The sequence below is a fragment of the Limulus polyphemus genome, unplaced genomic scaffold (genome assembly GCF_000517525.1).
Source record: "Limulus polyphemus unplaced genomic scaffold, Limulus_polyphemus-2.1.2 Scaffold408, whole genome shotgun sequence".
NCBI lineage: Eukaryota > Metazoa > Arthropoda > Merostomata > Xiphosura > Limulidae > Limulus > Limulus polyphemus.
In genome coordinates this window covers 310195-337093 of record NW_013666018.1, presented here as the reverse complement: position 1 = coordinate 337093, position 26899 = coordinate 310195, and the positions used below count along the sequence as shown (strand labels likewise).

General features: G+C 29.8%; 1 protein-coding gene across 2 annotated transcripts; it reads left to right on the top strand.

Moving 5' to 3' along the window:
• Window positions 1-1041: 1041 nt before the first annotated feature.
• LOC106458043 (T-complex protein 11-like protein 1) lies at window positions 1042-26899 on the top strand. 2 transcript variants are annotated; one of them, XM_013917495.2, is made up of 10 exons: window positions 1042-1234; window positions 2038-2334; window positions 9940-10072; window positions 13243-13363; window positions 14702-14922; window positions 15227-15363; window positions 17354-17547; window positions 20416-20600; window positions 21473-21645; window positions 24851-26899. In XM_013917495.2, the coding sequence occupies exons 2-10, from the start codon at window positions 2055-2057 to the stop codon at window positions 25042-25044; spliced, it is 1638 nt and encodes a 545-aa protein (XP_013772949.1). In that variant the 5' UTR covers window positions 1042-1234; window positions 2038-2054; the 3' UTR covers window positions 25045-26899. The 2 variants fall into 2 exon arrangements, with proteins under 2 accessions (XP_013772949.1, XP_022239877.1); XM_022384169.1 differs by lacking the exon at window positions 1042-1234 and adding an exon at window positions 1254-1361.

Genomic DNA, 26899 nt, shown 5'->3' with positions numbered 1-26899 from the left:
TTACAGAAAGTTAATTAACAAACGGAGACGTAACAATATGTTTTGTAGTCTGTAACAAGCATTAGGTTTTAGAGATCTGTATATCTCCTGAAAGCTTTCAAGCTCCAGTAAAAGAGCTCTTCTCCTTGAATACATTTATTTTGATTGTATTTGTGAAATAAATATTGTTTTCAATGTGTCAAGTCCTTTTCTTTTGGTCCCCCAGTGGGACAGCAGTAAGTCTACTGACTTGCAACGCTAAAATCTGGGATTCGATTTACCATGGTGCACACAGCTGATAGCTCAATGCGGCTTTGTTCTCAAGCAAACAAATAAACAAACGTTTTCGATTTTCTTTTTCAAATATCTATCATAGTCAGATAATTCAGATTTATTGCCACGAAGCATTATCTGTCGAACCTCCTATTATATTATAGATCCTATCCCATTCCTCGTAAAGGAAATCAGTGAACCTGAAAATACTACGAGATTTTGTTATGACCACGTCAGCGCTTTAGTAAAATTCATATGTCTTGAAATGGAATAGGCCTTGCTTATTCTCACTGAAATATAAAAGTGATCTCATATGCAGCAGGTGATGTATGAAAAATGTAATGCATGCCAGTAATTTCTTTTTACAAATAGATTAAATGAGAAGTTCGGCTTTTATCTTTGAAGACCAATACGCATGACTTTACATTATATTTTCTTATTGAGATTAGATCAATTTGAATATAAAAGTTTGTCGATATATCAAGGTTACAAATAACGAACTCATTTTAAGTACTTAACGCAAGATTAATTATAATAAAACAAGTGCAAACATCTAGATATTTATTATAAAATAAGATTTGCTGTGAAAGTTGTTTAGCAATAATATTTATAATTTTCCAACAGAATCAGTAAATAATTGAAATTTCAATAACGACGATCAATGGCTTTTTTCTTATTAAGAGGTAAATATATAATTTTTTACAATTTTCAGTATGGTTCAGTGCATTGTGTAGTATAATTTAACAGATAACTTGTTCTGCAATGCGTCATACAAATACATTTGCAGTAATAAAGACTAAAACGTAACAAACAAACATAACTGCGAGCTTGTAGTTGGATTTTTTATCAGTTAAAACTTTTGGAAAATTAAATTACACCAGTCTTGATTTAAATAAGCATAAAGAAAAAGTAAGAGAGGGCGTTATAATAAAAATAACATCAACATTTGTCAACTACAAATTTCAAGTTCAACTCTGTAACTGTAAGTTGTAATGCCGAACATTGTATGTTGTGCTAATATAATAAAATATTATTATTAATACTACCATAAACAAGTCAGAGTGTAACTAAACTAGTTCCAGACTTTCGACGTAAAGGAGACGGCTAAGGTCCAAGTGATTATTAGTATTAATTATTCCAACGTCGACTAAGCCTAGTATATTGTTATTATGATTAAGTTTTACTTGCAAATTTAAATCTAAAGTAACCAAATTTGCGTGGCAGTTCTTTGTGAAATAGCTGTGTAAACATAATTCTAACCTGGCATCAGTCAATCTTCTTTAAAAAATATAAAATGTAATACAATTTTAACTGCTGACGTATGATAATTATTGAATAGATTTCTTAAAAAAAAAAGCTTAGCTATAAGTATAACGAAGTATATTGCTATTAGTTAATGCTAAATTATTATTCTTATCAACTTAACAGATGTAAATTTACAAATAGTAATACTGTAATAGATCTAAGCCCATAATAGTTATTATACAATGATTAAATGTACTGTTTCAGTTGGAGATATGTGATGGACACAGCACAGATAGCCCATTACATAGCTTTGTGCTCAACAACAGTCAAATTCAGTGGGATAGAGTGAAATGATGTATCTATACCAGGAAAAATATGAGTGTGAAATTTAAATATACATACGAGTGTCATAATGTTATATGTTACCATTAGTAAACAATCATGAAGAGGTGATGAGCAAATACAAAGATCTGACAAAACATAATGGCTACATATAATCATCCAGAACAGTTATTTTCAAGCCATTATTTTTTATTTCAGAACTGAAGATAAAAATTATGGAAAAAGATAAAGAAACTCAGCATCCTGATAAAAAAACCACTGTCAGTGATATGGAAACTGATGCTATCAGTAATGAACCTGGAAATTCAACCATTTCTCATCAAGCAATGAGTGATAATGATGTAGTGCAGGCGAGTAACATTGACAAAGATGATCCTAACATTGGACCAAGTAAGAATGCTCCTGTTGAGAAAGAAGATGGAAAAAGACAAGTGCCTGTTAATATCCCAATATCTGCATCTTCTCCAACTGGCACTGTTATTAGTGGCATTCCAGGTAATGTTTTAAATATCAAATAAATACATTTTCATGAAAGTCTATAGTTTGTTAAAAAAAAGAAAAATGATCTATCATTCCAGATCAATAAGATCATTTCGTACCTTTTTTTATAAGAGAAAATATATTAATGACCTATCCTTGTAAGATAGCTTCTATAACATTTGCATTAACTGTATAATCAGGAAGAAGAAAAATATTTAGGCTGAAACTAATAGTGATTTTACCTTTCACTGTGCCAGAAACATTGGTTTACGTTTTTTACTCTTAATTTCATAATTTGTTTTAGCCAGATGGTACAATGACATGTGTCATTGCTAAAACAGTCTTTCATCTTTCTCAATAAGTTGGCAATAAAAAAAACTTTTCTTAAGTTACCTAAATGAAACATTACATGTATATATTAGTCTTAAGTTCTTTATATTGAACATCAAGGTTTACTGTTATTATTTTATTAAAAATTAAGCTTGTGCATCATGTTAAAACAAATTTAGAAACAGTTCATATAATGAATGTAATATTAAGAGTAAACAAAACAGACAAACCAATGTTTTCTGGAACAAAGGTAAAATCTTTATTATTAGTTACAGCCAACTAGTTTCCCTAACACTGTTACCAAAACTAGTCTTATTTCCACACATGGTTACTCTACTTAGATTTAAGGTGTTTTTTTTCCGTTTTCAGTACAAGAAATAATGTGTAAAAGTGACCTCTAAATATTCAATAGTAATAGATAAGATGTTATATGTCATTTACTATTTAGCAGAAACTGATAATCTAACCACTGTTTGTACAATTATAGTTAGCTACACGAAATGCACAGCTCAAAGCATCTACTGCTTCTAATGAACGGTAGAGCTGTTTCTGATGTTAACTCTTTCACTACTGCATTTATGTATACACAACTCTTCTAGTGCTAGTTTTATTCCAGAAGCGCAAATAGAACTTTAGAGACACACCCATTTTCTTTTCTACTTCAACTTCTTTCTCAAAACATAGATTATATCTTTGTATATTACTTTGACTATGTTAAAATATATTAAACTGATAAAGTGTGTGATTATGTTACATTTTGGAAATGTTAGCCATATTGTTAATTTTCAATCAATAGGAAACTGCTGTAATTCTAACCTAAAATAGAGGAGCACTCAGTAGAGTGCATACCTCTGCATTGATCATATTTGGCTCTCAAAAAAATATGCAAATGTGTACATATGTCCATCATTATCAATGGACACAGACTATTTTTGGCAGGATGATGAGGAATAATATTTTTTGTATGTCCACCAAGTTTCGTCAAAATCCGATTATTTTTGACTGAGTTATAGAGCAAAAATAGTGTGAAAAATTGTCCCAAGGTTAACAGGTAGGAATTTTTTGAATTTTTCCAAAAACTAATCACTTCTAAGTTGGATCATAGTCCAAATGTATACCAACTTTCATCCAAATCGAGAAATCTTGCTGACAAATGCACACACATGGGTGGAAACATAATCTTCATCCACCTACAGTGGTGGAAGTTATAAGCCAGCCATAAATGAAATGCATGCACACAGACACATATACAAGATACACAGATTTTAACATCTAACCATAAGCTATCATTTACCATAATTTAAATTATATATCAATAGTACACAATTACCATTTGAAAATAGAAATACTTATTGCAGTTTTTATGAGTAACCCAGACCACAACTTATCATAAGCTGTGCACTGATTAAAGTTTTCATGCCAAATACTTATAACTAATAACAACCAAACCATATTGGCCAATACTAATATTTATTATTAGCACAGATGAGGTACTTTAAACCACTAAAACAAATCAAAATTTAACCCATGGGTGATTTTTTTTCTGGTTGCATTTATAACAAAAATTTACAGATGTATTTCCTTGGTGCATTAGTTCAGAAATTGAATAGAAAAGAATAACAGTTATAAAAAAGTAGTCGATAAGATACATAATCTAGATATTGATGTCATGATATGATACATATCTTGATACAGAAGTTTTACCAACGGTTTGTTACAAAGTTTGACAGTCTTGTCTGTAATTCATTATCTATATTACTAACATTGTCTTATTTAAGTACTTCACACTTTACAGTGCTTTTTCAAATTCTCAGGTTTGATCAACTAAATGGCAGATGGCAAGAGAAGTAAAATAAAAAAGTTAATATCTTTCTATCTATTTTGTTATGTTACTTTGTATGTAATATTTTTGATAAAATAAATGAAGACAACATGTAGTACTCGATACTCATCTTCCTTTATTGAATCATTAATTTTTAGTAAAAATACTTTATCAGAAATTCTGATTTTTTCTGTACAAAAGAGATAATGTTTACTGAAAATTTGCCAAATTTCATGAAGATACATAAATCGTATCAGATGATGTATCGATACAATCCTTTCACGGCTTCACAATATGAAACTCCTATTGTATCACTTTATCGCCATTAGTAATTATGCTAAATTTTGTAGAGTAAATTGAATAGTTTTATGCTGACTCTTGTGAAAAAGTTAGTACTTATATTTACATGTATAAAGTTTCTACTATGAACTGACAAAAGTTACAGTTACAATTCAAAAGTTAATATATACATGTGTTTTTATTTTGCTAAGTGTTTCTAGAACCACCAATACAAGTTATTTTTAAACTCACTACTATGTATGGCATCAATTTCAGTTTTGTGTTTTTCCCATCTTGATCTGCATTGCTTGCAAACATATTTGACTATGCTTTGAAGTTAAAAGCAGTCTTTTGTTCTCTGAAATGGCAAAGTAGTAGGGGTGTGTATCTCATTATAAAGTAATAAAAGTAATAAGTTTAATTAATTTACATATTCAAGTAATAAAAAGAGAACAAACATCAAAATTATACTCATTACATTTAGTGCAGAAAGTCTGTGAGTGGAATCTTCTACACGATAAGCAACATTTCTGCTTTATTACATATCAATCGATTCATCTTGTCCACAAAATCACTTCTAAGTTGGGTCATAGTCCAAATGTATACCAACTTTCATCCAAAAGTTTTTTTTTTGTAGCACATATTTTACAATCAGTTGTTCTGTTGTTGTTTTCAGACACTAAAAAAATTTCTAAACCAAATTCTTTAGATTCATTATTTGCAGCAGGTAGTGATCACATATTACAGTAAATACATTTTTGTCTCAGTTGTTTATACATGACAATATCTATACAACAACAAACAGAAATTTTGGTGTGCATTATCAGCTAAAAGAACAAAAATGGCCATTATTTGATAATGTTATTTTACCTTTATATAAATGTAAAATGTTATTTTACCTTAAATTAGTGCCAGAAGAATAGCTTTTCTGTATATATTGGTGCACCCTTACTTATTATGTGTTAAAAAATATAACTTTCAGCAGTTACATATTTCAAACCACATTGTGGCATATATGAATGCTTAATAAGTGATATATTGCCAGAGATATGCCATACAAAAACATAACAGATTTTTAAAAACCTATTTTAACATTTACTAAAAGGATTTTAACCTGAGATGAGCATGGATTGCCAAAGTTAATCAGTTATTTGCAAGCTTGAAATATTACAGGATCTTTTGCTGAAAATTTGATATTTTTAGTGTTGCTATTTTCTCATATCATTATATCTTAAATGTGTTTTGTATTTAATGTTTTAATATGCCTGTCAGGTTTTTGTAAGGCCAGATCCTTTAGAGTAGGTGTCTGTGACTTGTTGGTGATAAATTTCAACTATAAACAAACAGCACTTTTTTATAAATGATATATTAAAAACAAATCAAACGTTTATACAAATGTTCATTACACTGTTGGTTGCCACAATTGTATTCAGAGCTTCAAATAATTGTCTCTTTTTCATCAAAATCCACACAGTCTTGTTCAGTTACTTTAGAACATAATTGAGAAAACAAATTATTATTTTTTACTCTGTTATTACAATACAGTCTGTAATAATTTCACTTTAAAAGTTGCCACTATACACTCTTTATCACTAAACTCATGATTACCCAATCTAAAACTAGAACTAAATAATGATTTTTCAATGCATATTTATACCCTGACAGAACTCTAGAACATTCCATGCAGTACTAGATATTCTGATGCAATAATACTCAATTAAACTAACAAGAAACTCAGAAAGTTCAAGCAACATGACAAATCTCACTATTGTAAATAATCATTAATTCAAAATAATTGAACTACCCAGTGCAGGATTTATAAACAGTTACATAAACAAACTTACCATAAAATATTACTTCTAAAAATAACTAAATATGACACCTGCACTATATTAACTATCTGAATCATAATTCTTGCATTAAACTTAAACAGTCATGAATATCTAACTGTGCCAAAATTTCAGTAGTGATTTACTTCTCATTCTACATTTTTGGTTTACCAAGTCTTTATCATTGAAACATATTTTTCGTAAGTTGTGTTAATGACTTTTGAATAAAGTTATATGCTCAAGTAATAGAATAAATGTCAGAGTAAGAAATTGTTACTGTAAGTTTAAAGTCATTTAATATATATATATAAAATTACACTAATAAATCAAACTAGAAAGAATATTACTAACTAGAAGTTGTTTCAAAATGTTTTTTAATTAATGACTTTTTATTTTTTTTTCAAAATTTTTTTAGGCACGTGTGTAATGTTCAGTCTTGAAAACTAAAAAGTTTTATTTAAAAAAAAAACAGTGATTATTTTATACACAATTCAATAAAATGATATTGTTTCCAGTCTCTAAATGACTAAAATAATAACTTATTGTAAGAGGTTAAAAAGTGGTAAAATTCCCGATGTGACTGGAAAACAATATCATACACTCTACATGTTTTGATGTATATCTTGCATCATCCTCAGGAGTGTAATGAGGATGATGCAAGATATACGTCGAAATATGTAGAGTGTATGAGATTGTTTGTTTATTACAAAAGTGTTTGATTTTCAGTTAAAGTTTTATTTTATTTACTGAAATTAAAGTTTATTTAAAAATTTTCAGTTAATCTTCAGTATTTTAATAAGAATATTATAAAGGACAGTTTTGAGACATTTTTAAATCTGTCATGTTGCAATATGTTTAATTCCTGTCAACGTACTGTGTCTTTACATATGTCTTATCTGAAAAGATATTTTATAAGTGTAGCTCAACAAGTAATATTTTCTTAACTAAAAATGTTGGGATTTTGTATTTAAGAATTGTTTAAGAACTTTAAGTGTTAGACTTAGAAAATTTACAATAATAGTAATACTATGAGGAGAAAATTCAGAAGTCAATGGCTAGTTTCTACACCACTAAAATAGTGTTTCATAGTGAAATCTGTTTTTATGTTAACCCTTTTTTTTAGTCATTTTTATTTTTTAATTTCAACTTACCATTACTGTTGAAAGAAATACTTAAAAAGTACCACACAAACCATTAAATCCACAGTAATAAAGTAACATGAATCATTGTCTCAGTTCATTTTCTATGCAAATGAGGAAATGAATTTAGGGTGCATGATTGGCATTTGTTATAACATTGGCTATGCTCTATCACATATATAATAATAATAACTTCTGTTTAACTTTTAACTAATTTGTGTAATATAATTGTTCTAACAATGACACTAACTTAGTGTTTGTTTCTAGAAAATAGTTTAACATTATACCAAGGAAAGGACAGTTATTTTTTAGAACTGACTGTATAGCAAAATCTCATCTTCAGGCTAAACATCCTGTTTTCCTAATCTACATAATTTGGGTTGTATGATCTAACATGATGTCTTGTGTAGCATCATCTGATTAGACACAGGACAATGAAATAACCTTTTTTCACCATTGATTAAGATTAGGGAGGAAAATGTTCCATGTTAGTTACGTTAATCAAGGTGTGCGATATGATAGCATGTATTATTGTTACCTTGTGCTTTTTAATCCTTATATAGTTGAAATTATAAATGTTAACTTTCCCAGAACAAATACAAGGATCTGAATCTCATAAGGTTTAGTATTTGAAAGGTTCTTTGAGCAATAGCAGTGAGGAAGGGTCAGAGGCAGTGGTGAAAATAAAACAGTACAGCATACCAGTAATAAATTTTGTGTCTGTATGCCATACCAGTAAATCATTTTGTTAAAGTCATTCTATCTTTTGACTTATGATAATAATTTTTACTGATATTGTTGAGTGTCATGTTACATTGCTGTAAGAAAAAGTTGAGTACATCAGACTCTACTCCCAGTAGGGTGGGTTGTATGCATGTGAGGTACTATTTTTGTTTCCATTCCAACCTAAAAAATATTCTCAACTCAAATTGAAATGGACTCTTTTTTTTTTCTGTTGAGTTTAGTATCTATTAGTATCAAAATGTATGCATTCTAGTGTTGAAGCTTTAGTTTACATAAGTTAGTAGTGTTGACTTGTACAAAGTGTGGGGGAGGGTAAACACTTCTACTGTACTGGTAAGAAATTAAAATTACTTTTACCACTGGTCAGAGGGGAACAACAACATCAAATGAAAACAAAATACCTCACTTGAAATATAAGCATTGGTAATCTTTCATACGTGCAATGCAAAGTTTTTCCAACCTCAAGTTGATGGACAATCAGCTATAAGATTGTTATTTCCATCTGCTGATCTTAATTCAGAGATGAAACAGAAACAAGGCCATTTAATTTGGGTGCTTTTCTCTTAGAGGCACCTTGGATGCCCTTTCGGAAGACAGAAGTATTTTAATTGTAGATTTGCCCTGACGTATTTAGTCAAGTACATTAAAGTTCAAATTGTGAAGTTCAATCTTTATGTATAACACAGATACACATCGTGCAGTTTTGTTGTAGCTAAGTAAACCACATGTTGAAGTAATTTATATAAATAAATGTATGTTACAAAGTTTAGTAGTTACCATTTGTATACTTAAGATAATTCATATGAGTTGTTACATGTACTTTTTAAGTTACATAACATACAAAAAAATTACTGATTTAAATAGCAATTTTAAAAATAAAGCATATATGTGGACACTTGCCTCTTAATTTCTTTAAGTAAAAACAATCTTTATTGGTCAGTTATTATATGTGACTAAGTCATCCTTCTTAGACTTCTTCAGAACTTAAAGCTTATATCACAGTTGACCATATGGTATATATATATAAATGTTAATAGTTTTTTTTATTATTGTTCACAAGGGGTTTTCTTACAGAATTTTTTCTGGGGGGGGGGGGGGCTACTTGATGATAAATGTGGCACAGGGCATTTGAGTGCTGAAGGTGCAGTATGTTTATAAACATTGATATGGTTGTATTCCACAAGGCTTTTTTACTAATACATGTGTCTCAAATGGCACACTTCTAAGCATGGGTGAAATTCTCAAAAAAAAGTAGAGGTACTGAGTTAAGTGAAGTGGACCTGCTTTTGAAAAAGAAAAAAAATCTATGTTTAAATAAAAAAAAAAATGACAAAGCAACTCAAATATGTCCCAGTACTAGTACTGCTCCCTCTACCCTGTGGAAAGTAAACTCCTGATTCAGAAATTTCATTAATAAAGAAATGTATTTCCTTTTTATTTCATGAAATAATGCCAGTCCTTTTTTTTTTTAAACTAGCTTCTCCACCAAGGTTTGTGTCTTTAGAACAGTTTATGAAAGCAGCTTCTGGAATATCGGACATGTTGCTGACTCATGAGATAGCTGTGAATGAAGATTTTGCTTTAGAGAAGAAAGAAACTACTGGAAAGAGGTTAGTTTTTGAAAAGGTGACATTTGTAGCAAGTTGTTACGTAGGAAGTTGTGAATGTGAATTGTATAAAGAGCTAAATGGAAAATTGAAAAGATGTACATGCTAGGACTTTAAACCAGTTGTGCCACTTCAGACTTTTTAATGTTCTATACATTTTTTACGTTCAGTATTTTCTCCATTTGCTTTTTCCAAAATAGTTATGTTCAACAGTATTAGGCCTAACTCAAATATTACACATGATGATACATTATAAAAAAACAAACAATTGTTAATAAGTATCATTCTAGTGTTCATGCAGAAATAGGTTAAGGGCTATTTACGGTAAGACTCCTGTACTGATAATATATATATTTCGAAATTTGATTGGTAGTTTGGCCACTATAAGTAAAACAATTCCAGAAACTATTATCCTCAAAAAATGAGTCCCCTAGTGGCACAGTGGTATGTTTCTGCAGACGTGTACCAGTACAAACCAGGTTTCAATACCCTTGGTGGGCAGAGCACAGATAATCTTATATGTAGCTTTGCGCTTAACAACAATAACAACTCAAAAAATGAAAGTACTTTACTTAATATGATTAATATGTTTGTGTGTTTATATATAAGATGAGAGTGTCATACAGCTACATAAATAGACAATTTTCAGTCAGTTTCTCCAAGGTATAGTCTACCAGTGGTAAGAGTTCTCTTTTCAATAGCTGATATAAATTTTTTGTTTTTTAGGGGTACTTTTCTGAAAAGTGTGTTAGCACTGCTAAGCCTTTTTTTTAAAATTTTATTCAGATATGATACAAATTTTGATATTTTTTATCACGTTTCTTGCACTTAACTGTAATTTCTCTTTCTGATTTTAAAAACGTTTATGACAAGATAGTTAGTGTTCTAACACACTGTTGTACTCATTTTCATGTTTTGATTATTGTTTTTGTATAAAAATAATTGCTTTATATCTGGTTAATGTTTTTTAATAGTAAAAGAAGGTAATATAAAGAACGTTCCAACATTTTGTGCAGTATTCTGATTGGCCCGGCATTGCCAGGTGGTTAGGGCGCTCGACTTTCAGTCTGCGGGTCGCTGGTTCAAATCCCCATCACACCAAACATGCTCACCCTTTCAGCTGTGGGGACATTATTATGTGATGGTCAATCCCACAATTCATTGGTAAAAGAGTAACCTAAGAGTTGGGGGTAGGTGGTGATGACTAGCTGCCTTCCCTCTAGTCTTACACTGCTAAATTAGGGACGGCTAGCGCAGATAGCCCTCGTGTAGCTTAGCGTGAAAGTCATAACAAACAAACAAGTATTCTGATTAAAAGTATTATTATTGAAGTGTAATAAAATCACAAGAATTAAAAAAGGCATTAATTTTTTTTTATGTAATAAGCCTCAGTGAATGGGAATTTGAGGTACACAAAGTTTAAACTTTCTATCACTGAATTACATTTTGCGAGTAAATTGTAAGATTTTATACAATATAAGTTAAATTCTCCAAAATGTAATTACTGTTACTAATATTGTAATTAATAATAGCAAACATTGTGATGTTTGAACTGCTATTTACATAATTAAATGCAACATTTGTGGTACCTGACATAAATGTTTTAATTAATTGCTGGTTGCATATAAGAATGGACCATCAAAAATGAAAATTGTTTTGCTGGTATTTTAAAAAAATGTATACGTAAAATTTGTACCAATGAAAAACTGAAATTAAAACAAAATTACCTGCATTTACCAAATTTGATTGGTAATTTGGTGACTAAAAGTAAAACAATTCCAGAAACTATTATTCACAGAAAGTGACTGTACTAAATATACTAAATTTTATATACCTTATTTTAAAATGGGTGTGAGTTATTAATTTATATTCCAGTGGCTCTGTCCTTTTGGATCTTGGTACTAGAAAGGTATTTCACGTAACTTTTTTTACTCTTTGGTAGATTAACAAAAAACATTCTGATCTAGAGATATCTGTACTTTATTTTTAATAGTAACCTACAATTATGTGTTGGTTGAAGTACAAAATGTTTCTTTTGTGTGGATGGCATTGTAATTATACCCAATTATATCAATTGCCCTTTAGGGTCGATGTGGTACTTTATTAATATTTATTTTGAGAGATTATCTTACTTTAAATACCCATTCAAATAGCTAGCAAAATGTTTTAAAACCTTTTTTTTTTTCCAGTGATGAAAATAGGTTTCCAAAATATTTAATGCTTTTTATGCTGTATTTACTTTCTCTGTTTGAGGTTCATACATGTAATTTTAGATTTGGTAGCACAACTATCTGGTCTGTTCTTATGTTTGAATTGTTGTTGTTGTAGTTACGTATAAATTAAGTACATGTGGTTAGAAGTTACAGTGTAATAATAAATGAACTAATGAATTTGGGCTCTTAAAAAGACTAGTTACTATTTTGTTATTCCAGCTTGAATTGAAGTACATGAGTTTCAGTAATATACATGTGTCTTGTTTCACAAAATCTGAAAACAAAGTCTAATACAGCTTTGTTTCTCCACGTATCAGGTGGTGATTGGTACCTTTTTTTTTTACCAAAGTATTCTCTATGATTATAATACACAAGTTAATGGATATTCTTTTTTATCCAAAGGACTTCTACAGTTCTCAGTGATTCATTAAGTCGTGGACGAAAATATTCATATATCTTAAAAGGAAATGAATTATACCATTTTTTTTAATTAACCTTTTTGATATTTTTCAGTATCTGTGTGGTTTTTTTAGGGAACAACTCTTGCAATTTTCAGTTGAGTTTCAGTAAAGATTTTAGACAAAACTCATGAGTGTTAGAAATATTTGCAAACCAAGAGGGGGGGATGTTGCTGCCACTTGATTAAGTTGTATTCAGAGACTTTGCAGTAAGATTATGGCTATATTGTGTAATATGCAATGTTAGTTTTCAAAGAAATTTACTGATATTTAGACTTGATAAAGGAAAAAATCAAGTGTACTGTTGTTGCCTTTGTGTGAAAACAATACAGTTTTGTGTGTCGAATACTAACCAAACTTGTTAAAATGTGTACACATTCAGTCACTTTCTTATACTTAACAAATGATGACTTTTCAACTTCTTATGTATTCCAGTTTTTGAGTTATGATTTATTGACCTTAGGAGTTACGTATATAAACCTAATTTATGTTTTATTTCTAGTCTCCAAGATCAAGTTAAGAAAATAGTACATCAAGCATTTTGGGATTTACTAGAGGAAGAACTAAAGGAAGATCCTTGTAATTACACCCAGGCTATGGTTTTGTTACATGATGTGAAAGAGGTAATCAGTTATCCTTTGTTGTGTAAGAACAAACAAATTATTGAGTTCGTAGATAACTGATACTAAGTAGAACTGGAGTTCTTGTCAGTTAAGAAATGCTTAATATGCATAATTAAAAATGTTAGTTTTCTGTTGCATTTCAAATGTCTATAGGAAGTTTTTGATTGGCTTAATTTATCAATTACATTTTTGTGGCATAATAGCAAAAACTGAAGTGTTTGTTACAATTTATGATACTTGAGATCATCTAATATTTGTTTAAAAGAGAGAGAGATAGTATTAGGTAGAAATATAAGTATTGCTAGTTAACTGGCAGTTAGTTTGAATGAGAGTATAAGAAACTGAATCCTTGCAAACTATCAAATAGATAGATAAAATTTTCCAATTGCTATGTTTTGAAACGCAGTAGTTGCAGTAGTGGCAAGAAATACACAAATTCTCAAAATACATCCCGAAACTTATAATGGCTGGAGACGGCTTAAATGGGTAATGAAGAAAAACTTTAATATAACAGCAAATGGTTTTAAGCCATCTCCAGCCATTATTAGTCTCAAAGTGGGTTCCTCGTCATCGAATCCCGAAACTTAGTTTGTGGCGATATATTTGTTAAAGTAAGAAATGGGAGTTGGGCGTGGTGCATTTTTTGTGTGATTATTTTTCACAATTAATTGTAGTGAATCAATGTGAAAGATTGTGTTAATACTAGATACATATTGTAAAAATGTTGCCTGAATTAGTATATTTTTATGTTTGAAACCCCTACCTGTGTATGACACATTCTTCACGTTTCATACATGTATGTGTGACTGTGTGTTGAGGAACCATCGGGTGATAGTGATGACTGGAGGGTGGTTTCAAAACTATAGTAACCATTGGTTTATTTATTTATTTCTAAATAGTAATAAAACTTGTTGTTTACAGTCCTCTCCATGTAGAGACATATCTTCGAGAATAGAATTGTGGGAAGGGAGATATTGTATACTAGAATTCTGAAGTATTAATTTCCATAAAGCTCATGTCTTATTTGTCCGCAAAAAATTTCTGAGAAATGTGTGACTTAAAGTACTTGCTGTAAGGAGTCTGGAAGTGCAGTATAAAAATAATGAATACAAACATAATATTTAATGACTTTATAAAGGATAAGTTATTAGAAAGAGGCAGCTTAAAAATTCCAAAAAACTAAATGTACTTGTTAATCATCATTATTGTCACAAGTTTCAGAATTGCAATTAATTTTTGCTGAATAAATAAATCTTTAAGTACATGTGTACATGAATTTATGAAAAAGTTATACTCTTTTAATATAATCAAGTGTATATTATAACTTTATGATAACAGGGATTGATGTCTTTACTGCTGCCTCAACACAATCGATTAAGGACCGAGATAGAGGAAGTCCTAGATGTGAACTTAATTAAACAACAAGCTGAGAAGGGAGTCCTTGATGTTCAGAAATATGCTCACTTTGTGTTGTCTGTGATGGCTCGTCTCTGTGCTCCAATCCGAGATCAGAGAATTCAGGAAATTATGACAATGACAGAAGTTTCATCTTTGTTCAAGTAAAAATATTATTTTGGTTGTTTTTATGCAAAATTATTGATGGATTGACAGAAGGTAAGATAAGTGTATTGTTGAAAGTAGAAATTATCAATATTATTTTTTATTCTGAAAATATAATAAAAAATGTATAAAACATTGAAGTTGATATTTTTAACGAATTATTAATCAGTATCAAATATTAAAAGTTTAGATTCAGAAAAATGTGCCTGTTGTTAAAACTTAATGGCTTTAATAATATTTTTCTTAGTAGAATACTGAAAACAAATCCGGACCAAAATCTAACCATATACACTGATTTTTTAGAGCGATCTTAGAAACTATTGATCTCATGAAACTAGACATGGCTAACTTCACAATCAAGCAGTTTAGACCTCACATTCAACAATGCTCTATAGATTATGAGCGGAAGAAATTTCAAGAATTTATGGAAAAACAGAAGGGTAAGAATTCAAAGTAATGTAACTCAGAATAATAACAAGTTTCAGAAGACATTTCCTTTTTTTTTGTATACCTCCCAGCAACTGAAAAAGTAGAAACATCCATTGAAAAATGCTAAAATTATCTTGACATTTGTTCTGAAATAAACAAGGATGATAAACATAAGATATCAAGTTTAACAAAAACAGTAAATAATTGAATAATCTGTTGATATAAAAAAAATTTTAATCAAAATAAGAAAAAGATTTTTTAGAAAAATATCTATAAGTTTGGCAAAATATAAGCATTAAAACGTTTTTAGTATATTAATTAGGATTTTTTTTAAATAAAAAAAATAACTTGTATAAATATTTGTGCAGAGTAAAAAGATTAAATTATGAAACAGGCACAAAAATGATATTGTAGTTAAATGAGAAGTATCTATTTTTGTTTTTGAACAACTGGAAAATAAATTAACATCAAGCACTCGTAGTGTTTTAGTAGAAAAATTCAACAATAACTGTTTGTCTACTTTTAAGTAAACAAATATATGTGTAGGATTTTATAATTGTATAATTTTCTCATTTACCTTTTGGTTTTTCAAATAATTTTATAATAAAGTGGCCATTTCTCTGCTGCTGTAACTGGACATTTTTTAATCATGTATGGCAAAATATATGTTGTCTACAAACGGTTTTTCTGTGTTGATCTATTCTTAATGTGCCCATGTGTTAAAGATGTTCTTTGATGTTTAAATTTATCACCTGGTGAGGTTTTGTTCTGTTTTTTGCTAATTTTTCTTAAATTTTACCAAATTTTTTGTTTTACTATTCTAGTTTTAATTTATATATTACTCTGTTTTTATTGCTTTTTTCAGTTTAAGAATAATCTGGATTCATATTAATATTTGACATCACAGTATAAAAGTGTTAAAATGTAATCAGAACAAACTAAAAAAAATTGTATTTTTTCTGATCCTGCAAGTTTTACATAATGTCATGATCTGTCATTGATCAATTGGTTGTCCTGTACCCCAATATGTCATCAAAATCTCCTTTTGTCTTGCTTTGTCATATTCCTCCTCCCCCCTCAAAATAAGTGACTACTAAGCATCTTTAAGGTTTAGCTTCAGAGCTGTATCATTATTAAATACTTTTTTTTTAGTTCTCATGTTTTATCTTTTTATTATTAAAATACAATTTTGGTTACAAAGCAGTGATGATAATCTTTCGTTTTGCAGCTGTCCTCTCTAGGTTTTAGTTATCCTTGCTGATATTTGTACATTTCTGTACCTATAGGTCTTTCCATATTTGCTTTTGCATTCAGCAGATATATCAAATATGAATGATGTGTTCTGCATTCATCTCACTGGAGAATAGATAAGATTGTAATTTTGCCATTTTTCCTCCTCATTTTCATCTTATTTGATAATCTTTGGTGTTCAAGCTGAGGAAGTTGTTTTGAGAGTTTACTGTATCCAGCCATAGAGATCCAGTATTGAGCCATCAAACGGTATTTTCTTTGCTCAAAGAGCTCATAAAGAGGACTCAGATTCTCCGACTTAGGTCCCAGATCACTACCAGTCTAAAGTTGTATCAAGAATTCAAATCATCAGTCCAGAATACTAATTGGATCTACTCCAACAGCTTTATAAGTCATATGGAGCTCGTTAAGGATATTTCATATTTCAGTTTTGTTTTTCCTTTCATGGGTTATACTTGTCTACCAAGTAAACTAGCAAATCAAGGGTCTAAGTACAGCTAGCTGGGAATTTTTAGAAGTGTCATTGGCTGCTGTACAGGTAAAGCAGGCTGCATTATCATATAATGACATATATTAAGATATAATTATGATATTAATGCGTGTTTAAAGTTAAAAATTGACATAAAAGGGGAAAATCTTCAATATCAGACATATATATAATTAAGACTAAAGTTAAAGTAATACAGAAATGGGAAGTTTTATTTTTAGGTGTTCAGTTTGTATGTAATATTTGTATTTGTGACCATTCAGAATTATGTGTGGATGGCTTGGAGTTCACTCGACAGTGGTTGAGGAGGAGCTTTACAAAGCTGCAACATGAGTCACCTGCAGAGTTTGGTGATAAAGCAGGTGCTAGCAAAGTTCCTGTTTCATCAGAGCACAATGTGTTAATAACAGCCTACATTGAGCTGCTTGAGTGGGATGATAACAATGTCTTTCCTGAAGTAAGTGAATATTTTGATTCAAATGTCAATTTTTAGCTTTTGTTACTTTGCAAACAGCACAGTACATAATTGTATGTAAACTAAAATACATTTTTGAACAGTGAAAATAAATAAAATATACTTTAAAACCAAACAAGCTTCCATCATATAAGAATTATACGTTAAAAAAGCTACATTAAACATAGAAGTAATGAAGAGTTAAGTCTTAACTATTAGCTTTTAATCTTCTTCAGAAAAGAGTTTAACTCTCAGAAATGGAAAACAAATGACCACATGAATTTTGGGTGCTTGAACAAAATTACATTTCACATAGCAGGGATGGGGAGGAACTGTAACTAAATATCCTGTAAAGAAGGTCTTTTCAGTAACAACTGTTTGTTTCAGTGCAGTACAGTGTATAAAGAACGATTATATTTATTTAAAGGCTCTAAACCTCTAATATCGTAGCTTTTTTACCACTTTTCAGAAATCTGATCTGATTTTCTTGTATGCATTTAATAACATTTTCTTAATGATCGAGAGAAATATTAACATCGATATTATAATTTGCAAATTTCCTTCTTACATTGGTAGTTTAGCCATTACATGTATATTGATAGAAATGTCATAAAATATTCTAAAGTTTGCTCCTCTGCTTTTTTCTCCATGAAACTTGTTTCACAAAAGTTCTAATTTGTTATTACTTACTTGTGTCATCTGATATAAAACTAACTGTGTGGTTTACCTGATACGCTTAGCTGAATGTGTGTGTGTGTATACATAACTATATATATTACAGGTTTTGTATCTTGTCTGAAACTTCTGTGATGATTGTTATATTTTGAATTGCATTATAGTAATGATCTTATTTTCAACATTTGTATTTGAAATCTTTAAATATATGAATTTTTTTCTTCCATATTGAACTTTCCAAAAGTTATCCCGAAGTAAAAGTTGCGTATGAAACAATATTATCTTTTTTTGTTTTAAATGTGCATTTAAAAGGGATTATAGAAAATTGGGAAATTACCACTGCAATTCCTTTTTTTACTGTTCATTAAGACTTGAGTGGCTGTTATGAATACCTGTAAGAAAACAGTCACAAAAGAAAATAATTCTATAAATGTTAACAATCATTTTGCAGTTCAATTATTGTATTAAGTAATATATATATATATATATATATACACAAATTAAGAAAATTACATTATTATAAGTTTCCTTGTTCTATATAAAAAAACAAAACTAAAACTGTTAAATGAAACACATCAGGTTAATATTTCAAATTCTGATATACTTGATGACCCTTCAATTATTATTATTATTATTCACTATTTGAATAAAAGTTATTGAACAATTGTTTGGACATTCCTGGTCAGACAAGAATATTGAAGAAAAAAAAATTGTTTTATTAGCTTATCACATAATGGCTATGAAGTTCTTCCAACCTTGGTTTGGTGCTTTTAGTTTTCTTGCCAATCTCTTGCTAGCTTTAAAAAGGCTTATTGGCCTGTTTATTAACCTATTTATATTCAGAAAGGGCATCAAGTTTTGGAGAAATTTAAATTTTCACACCAACTACTTACTGAAATATTTTGTATTCTACAAGTTGACCTGCTTACTCCATAAAGTTACCTGATTGCCTTCTTCAGTGAGGATTTAATGTCAGCTGCTTGTATTATCAGTTTATCATATCTCTTTAGCAAAAAGCTATTACTAGACAAACAGTATTTAGTGTTCTTTTCTTCTAGTCTGTATCTTCTCATACTTTTCCTCCTTAATCTTTGTATCATTTTCTTCTTATGCACCATCTGTTCCAGTTACTAATGCTTAAAACTACAAACTTTCTAACATTAATTAATCCTCTCAAGTGACTTCAGAGGCTACTGACACCAACAACAAGTTGAAGGTGAAAGATTGGGCTTTGGTGTTCTTGAATGGTTTAATCCTATTTTTTGGTTTTATTAGTAAAAGTGAAAGAACTTCAGTACGTCGTCTCTTCCCTTGTACAAGAAAACAAATCGGTACAAACCAGTCATTTCTGTCTCTCAAACTATATCGGTTCACCACTTGTATTACCACTGTACAGATTGGGTTTCTTTTAAGCTGTTCCCTTGTGTTGTGTGTTTGATTAGTTCGTCATTCAAATAGTTACTTAAATCTACTGTTTTCTTCAAATCTGTACAGCTAACTTTTCAACTGTTTGTCTTCATTCCTGGTTATATACTGTTTTCTATTTTTAGCTCTACTTGTTAGTTCTAACACTTGTTTTCTGTTTTCTTTGTAGTACTCTCTTGAAAATACCATTTTTGTTTTTTGTACCTTCTTTATCATTGTTTGGTATGAGAATGAAGAGCAGACACATAAACTTAAAATTGCCATCAAATTAATTATGAAAATATTAATATGTAAGTATAAAGAAATTTTATTAACGAACTTGATAGATATGACACTCAAAACCTTTATTTTTTCATGTGAAGTTTTATGCACTGTACATTGTTTTTCAAACTGATGAGATAATGTTTAATGCAGATTAGGGAAAACATTTTTTTGCATCTTGCAAACACTAAAATTTGTGATATGCATGATACTTGATGAATTAGTTGTTTATATGTTTTGGAAATTTTATTCCAACAATATGTAATCCAAAAATTACGTTTTAGACTGTTATTGTTTGTGTTTTTTCTTATTACAATAGGCACGCTTAGCATTTAAAAATGAAATTTTTTCTGTAATGTTTTTAGTTTTAATGTATGCCATCATCTTCAAATCATTACTTTTAAAACATTTTAATTGGATTAGACAACATGTATTTCAAAATAATTATTTATAATTTTTAGAAGTACCAAAGTGATTTGAAACTGCACGTTTTTTTTTTTCTCCTTAAAGTCCTTGGTTATGGACAAATCTAGATTCTTGACTATTAGAGGCCAGGTGACCATGGCAACACTGGTGGCTTCTGTGCTTTTAGTAACTTATAGTGTTATTGGTAGTCCTGTTCAGGATGTCAATGACTTTAAGGAACACCTGAAGGAAAATGTTATGATATTGATGGAGGAATGTTCTCAGTGCAGGTCTGATTTTCAGGTTTTGTTTTATTTATATGAACACTTCCAAACCAGATATGTGATGATAATTTACAGATTTGTTTGGTAGAAGTTACCTATTTAATTTTCATCCATATTAAACTTTAAAGTTTGTAGTGCCAACATACCACTCTGACCTCTATTTATGTCAAGCTTTACATAACATTTTCTAACTTAACAGTTTTGTGTTATGAAAATGTTTCTTTAGAAGTAATAATATCATTTTAATCAACATAAAACAGTCGTTAATTGGCATTGTTAGATTCCAATAGTGTATATCATATAATTTTAACTGAAAAGGTTTTAGTATTAAATTTTTTGTACAAAGATTTGAAAAAAAAAAGGCATTTGTCTAAAATAAACTGTTTTGGTTTCTACATGTATTGCCACCAATACAAAGTTCTAGTTTAATATTTAGTGAGGAACTTTCTGAACTGAATAATTAATTCAAAACACAACAGCAGCAACTTTTACAGTACTCAACTTCTTATTTTAATAATTGCAACATTTGGATCCATAGTATCAAGCCATTATCAGGTAAGAATTACGTTCAAAATGCAAGTCTAACCCTACGATGATAATATTGGTCAGAACATTGTAATTATTAAAATGAGAACTTGACGACTGTAAAAATTGTTGCTATTGTATTTTGAATTAAATGATCCAGTTTTATTTAATGCTATGGAAATACTTTCTTATATTGAATATTATTTTATAAAAAATTTATCTTTTCTCAAAACAAGTAGATAAAATTATTTTATTTTCTCTCCCCTCCCCCACAAAAGAGTACAAATAATATATTTAGATGTATTACTTTTCATCATTTATAGTGTTTTATTCTGTGTTTTTGCAAATTACAGTGAAAGTGAACTTTTTTCTAAGCTGGAAGGTGTTGCCATTTACGTTATCCAAGAGTGCCAGAAGTTTCTCATAAAACATGACTTTAAACCCCTCACTGGTGATCAGGAAGACAGCTTAAAAATTCAAATCCGTAACATCTCATCAGCAAACCACAGGGTTCGAATTATTGTCAGTAAGTCAATATTAAATCCTGTATGAATATTATTCTGTCCAGAAATTTATATAGCTTATGTATTTGAGCATTTAAGCATCATTACTTCAGTGTCATGAAACTTAAGAATAGAGTTAAATAGAAAAAAATTAAGTAAAATTATTCAGCTCAGTTAAACATGTAGAAATTATGGTTACCAGTGGCCAACCATGTTCAAGGCTTAATGATTTGTATTGCTTATTAAGCAGGTGCAGTTAAATTTTACTTGGGGGAGAAAAAAACTTTGAGAATGCCCATTGGATGTATCAGTCAGTGAAAAGACAACTGTATGAAATTTTCATTGTGCTAGCTAAGCAATGCAGCAAAGCTTGCTTGTTCAAATATGTAATAGCAAGTTGTTCCTGGAAGAGTCAAAGATAAAAGTTTTATTATTTATGATCTTAATTATATATGATTTAACAGATGCAAGTACACACACTGGAAAAAATACACACATATTTTGTTTACATCCTTTGAAGTGCATTCACATATGGATTTAGATAGTAAGGTGCATGCACATTTTAAGGACAGACAAAAACTGAGTATTATTATAATAGATAGCCAGCTTCCTGATGGCTTATAATGATAAAATTTGGGTTTTGTTACTCATAGTGGACACTGCACAGATAGCTCATTTGTGTAGCTTTGCACTTAACAACAAACATTAAATATAAGCATACTAATTAAGAATACATACATGAATTTTTACTTTTTTTCACTTTTTAAGATTTCTGTCTGTCAGAAACAGCCTTATGTTGAACTGTTCTCTTTCAAAAATAATGTGGGGCCTAATTTCACCACTCAAGAATTTTTGATGGAGCTATTCACAATTCAACATGGGGTATTAATTCTACCACCCACAGAATATTTGATGGAGCTACTTACAATTCGAGATATTGCCTTTGTCAAATAACTTGTTAATTATAAACAGGATATGTAAATATATTATTAGATAGTATGAACCTCAACCTAGTCTTAGAAATATTAATGTATTTATTAATAAACTAGTCTCTTGATGGGTATGAACCTACAAATAACTTTTATGGGCACATTCATTTATTGAATAATTATTATTCTCAGTTTGTAATTACTAATTAATATTAATTTTGCTTATTTCGGTTTATTCAGTCAAGACTTTTAATTGGTTGCAACACCAAGTAAAAACAGAAAATTATCTTCTATATAGTATTTTAACAAAAAAAGGAATTTGATAGCTAAAACTATGAAAGGATGGTTATCCTAATCGTTATCAAGAAATAATGCCAACTTTATTTTTTTTAAGATTTCCAATTGTCGAAAACAGTCTGTTATGTTTAACTGTCCAAAAGTTTTTGTTTTTATTCAGTTCTAACACCTTTCCACATTTTGTTTTAATTTTCTATTATTAGAAAATAAATAATTTTATTTAAAATATGTGTTTCAAGTGTTGCATTATTTGCTTTTGGTAAGCGGTAAGTCTTGTACAGTGATATAGTAAGGGTCCAATGAAATTACAGTATGTAACCTAACAATTGATCATATACTTGATCATAACTCCTGGGTAATTTTGGAATGGAAACCTTCTATAGAAAGTTGCATATAGTGTTTACGAACTAATTCACTTTTTACTGTTACTGTTACAATGAAATAATACTATGGTTTTCGTATGATAATTTTTGTTTGATTTTCTGCTATATTTTACGAAATGAACCACAGCATTCACTACATTTGTTGATAATTGATTATTTCATGTAATTTTCCCATTTACTGAAAATATCCTTGTTTATAGAGCATAATTTCAAAAAAGTACAAATTAGGTATGATTTACAATTATATCAGTTTATAATTACTGCTGTATGTTAGGTATGTGAGTACAGGCAGTCTAATATTTCCAAAAACTTAAAAGACATACATTGTAAACTCCTTTGTAAATATCATCTTAACTAATATAAAGAAGATAGAGATGGTTACTTTTTGCCAAACCAAAGGGGATATAGCAAGGTATAGTTTCTAATGGTGAGCCTGTTAAATTATTTTTTTCTTATCTGAATGCTGACAACTTAATATTTCATTGTTGTCATGTAACTGATGATCTTTGTCAGAATCAGAGAGAACTGATACCACTATAAAAGAAGGTGGTCCAAAATTATCTTTCCTATATTAACATTTAATAATTAACTAACTAAAGAAATACAACCATGAAGTTTTCAACATCTTGTAGCACAACTCAAACATGCCATGTTAGTAGACTTCTACGTTTGCACCATTATTGACTCTCAGCACATCTAACTGATATATTTGATTTCAGTCCATGTTTGCTGCAGCATTTTCACAGTTACAGTGGCGATGGCATCTGTTATCCTGGTCTTTAGCTCCATGATGATTGCCATAGGTATGAGATACACAATGTCCTTAACATACCCCCAAAGAAAGAAGTCTCATGGAGTGATATCTGGCAAACACGGAGGCTACTGAATTAGCCCACCCCAAACAATCCATTGCATTGAGCCTTTTCTTGCACATTTGCCATTTTATGAGGTAATACTACTCACTGGAGCGAAAAAAAAAACTTATGACAATAAAAACTGTTTGAGTTGGGATACAAGATGTTGAAAACTGCATGGTTGTATTTCTTTAGTTATTTAATTATTAAATCTTAAAATAGAAAAGACGATGTTGGAGCACCCTATATATGGACTTTGTTTATTTAATCATTAGTGAGTCAGCATATTTGAATAATAAGGTGTTTATATATGTATTATGTATGGAATGTCCAGAAATTTATAATTTGTTTATATTTTCTATTCTATAATAATACCCTTTTTTAAAATACCCAGAACTTTATGTTAATATAATACTAAATTGACAAACAGTGATTTATAAGTGTAATGAAGTGTTTTACTCTTGAGGGGGGGACATACTACATGTTTCGACATAATATTGATCTGTCTTATTCGGGTATGATATGAAACAAACAGACCAATGTTATGTCAAACATGTAGTATTTTTCCCCCCAAAATAAATCACTTCATTGTGCTTATAAATCATTGTTCATAGTTTAAAGCGTAGACTGAAGTACAAGTTTTCTGTTCTAATTACTGACATCAGGTGGCTTTGTTCTTTTCTGTACTTAAAAACTTCTTTAAGATTAGCAGCTGACATTACTTTTATGGAAAACCCTACATTTTAATATTTTTTTGTGTTTTAGGAGACAGAATCTTTCAGTTTGTGAAAGATGTGATTTCTTCTTCAACAGCCAATCCTGTTCAGGTTCCCATTGGTTTGTCTATTCTTAAAACAGAACTGACAAGCATTGCTGGTCAGTTTCTGAAAATTGTCACATACAATCGTGCTGTGTTTGGAGACTACTACAGTGAAATCATCAAGGAATTTGCCGTGTAAAACCTGGAGATGATGTAAAAGATACATGAATATATAGTCAAGTTTGGACATTGGCCATAGTTTAAGAAACACGCATAATGTAGAGTGGTCAAGAAAAACTCCGAAAAATAACGGTAACAGTGATTAGTTGTTGTTATGTGCCTTTGAGGGTTAAAAAAAATATATACTTTTTGTTATCAAGTATACCGAACAAACAAATTGTAGTAGTATTGAAATGTGAGTTATCTGTGTGAAAGAGTTATTTACACAAAAAGTATAGATTTTCTATATATCTCGTATCACGCATTTTGAAATATCTCTGAAGATGTTATGTTTATGTTGTAAATGTTAGCTGCGTATTATACCTTTATTGTTTGTCTGGGTGGGGTTATGCTTTTATTAACAGTTCACCAAAAGTAATTTATTTCTTCTGATTTTGGTGATATTTATAAGTTTGTATAGTAACTTACTATACATCAAAGTTAAATTAATTAAAATATTGGTTCACATTAACACCCAGTCTACAAGTCGTGAGACATGTTTTGATGGGTTGGATCCCACATAAAGCTTTCCAGTACTTTCTTCTTTTTTTAAGTTCTGAATAGAAATTTAAACTCCTTGAAATACTTGGAATCTGAACATCCCACCAGCATGGCCAAATTCACACTATATTTCAGGTTACGGGGGAGTAAAACCCATACCACAATCTCAAAATCCTACACTAAACACAATAGTGGCTGCACGTAGCGGGCCATGTAGGATTAGGTTCTTCAGCTCTATATCTGTATTATCTGCGTGTTTTGAGAGTTCTATTGATAGAGATGGCCTGAAAAAGGATTAATGAAGCATACTTGCAGCTTCAAAGTGGCTAAGTGCAGTACCTGCCTGAATATGAAAACTTCTATTAATTCGTGAAAGACGAACACAATTCAGCCGACCCCTTAAATTCCACATCTTTCTTGCCAAACATTATTGAGAGATGAGTTTATTTAGCAGTAAAGTGTGTTTTTTTAGCATAAAAGATCAAACTCTTTATCTGAGCACATTGTTTTTATTTATAACTTGAATACCAAAAACTATGACATCAACTTGTATCCCACCAAATCCCCTGAACTTATTTAGTTTCATAGTCTCGCAGACTGGGTGTTAAAGGGAACAGACATGAAGTAAACTGTTACTTTCCTGTCACCACAAGCTCCAACAACAACAACTATTCAAATAGCTAGAAACAATACAGTAAAGTGTCAAAGATGTAAGTAACTGTACGATTCCAACATATTTTTCGGAAGTACAAGTTTCATTTGTAATAATATATTCTCAAAGAAATTAGTTACAAAATTATTTTTCCAAGAATGCAGTTGTGTCAAGGACTTCAGTTAAAATATAAACTGCAGAAATATAAGGTGGTTAATTTTTACTCTTTTTCGGATGCATGCTAAAATGTCTGTGTTAGCACTAGATAAAAAAATTTTTTTTTTAAATCAAAATAATATTTCAGAAGAAATGTCATATTAAAAGCATTCTTCACAAAAAAAAATATATGTTTAAAATAATTCAAAAATTCACTCTTACCAACAAAATATAAATAACAGCATGAAATATCGGTGTAGTTCATGAATTAGTTGCAGTTAAAAATTTAAATAACAATTTGATTTGCCAGAATACAAATTTAGAATTCTTAAGATATACTTGTGCTTGGGTAATAGGGTTTCATAACTTGTTTATCATGTAATTTTTTTATTTCTTCATAATGGACTAGGGTAATATATCTGACATGTTATTGTTTTCTTTTGTGTTTATTTATACTCTTGCTCCTTGTTTCTGAATGACACTTTAGACTTTAAGCCAGGTCTTCTGAAGAACTGTGCCAAGAGCT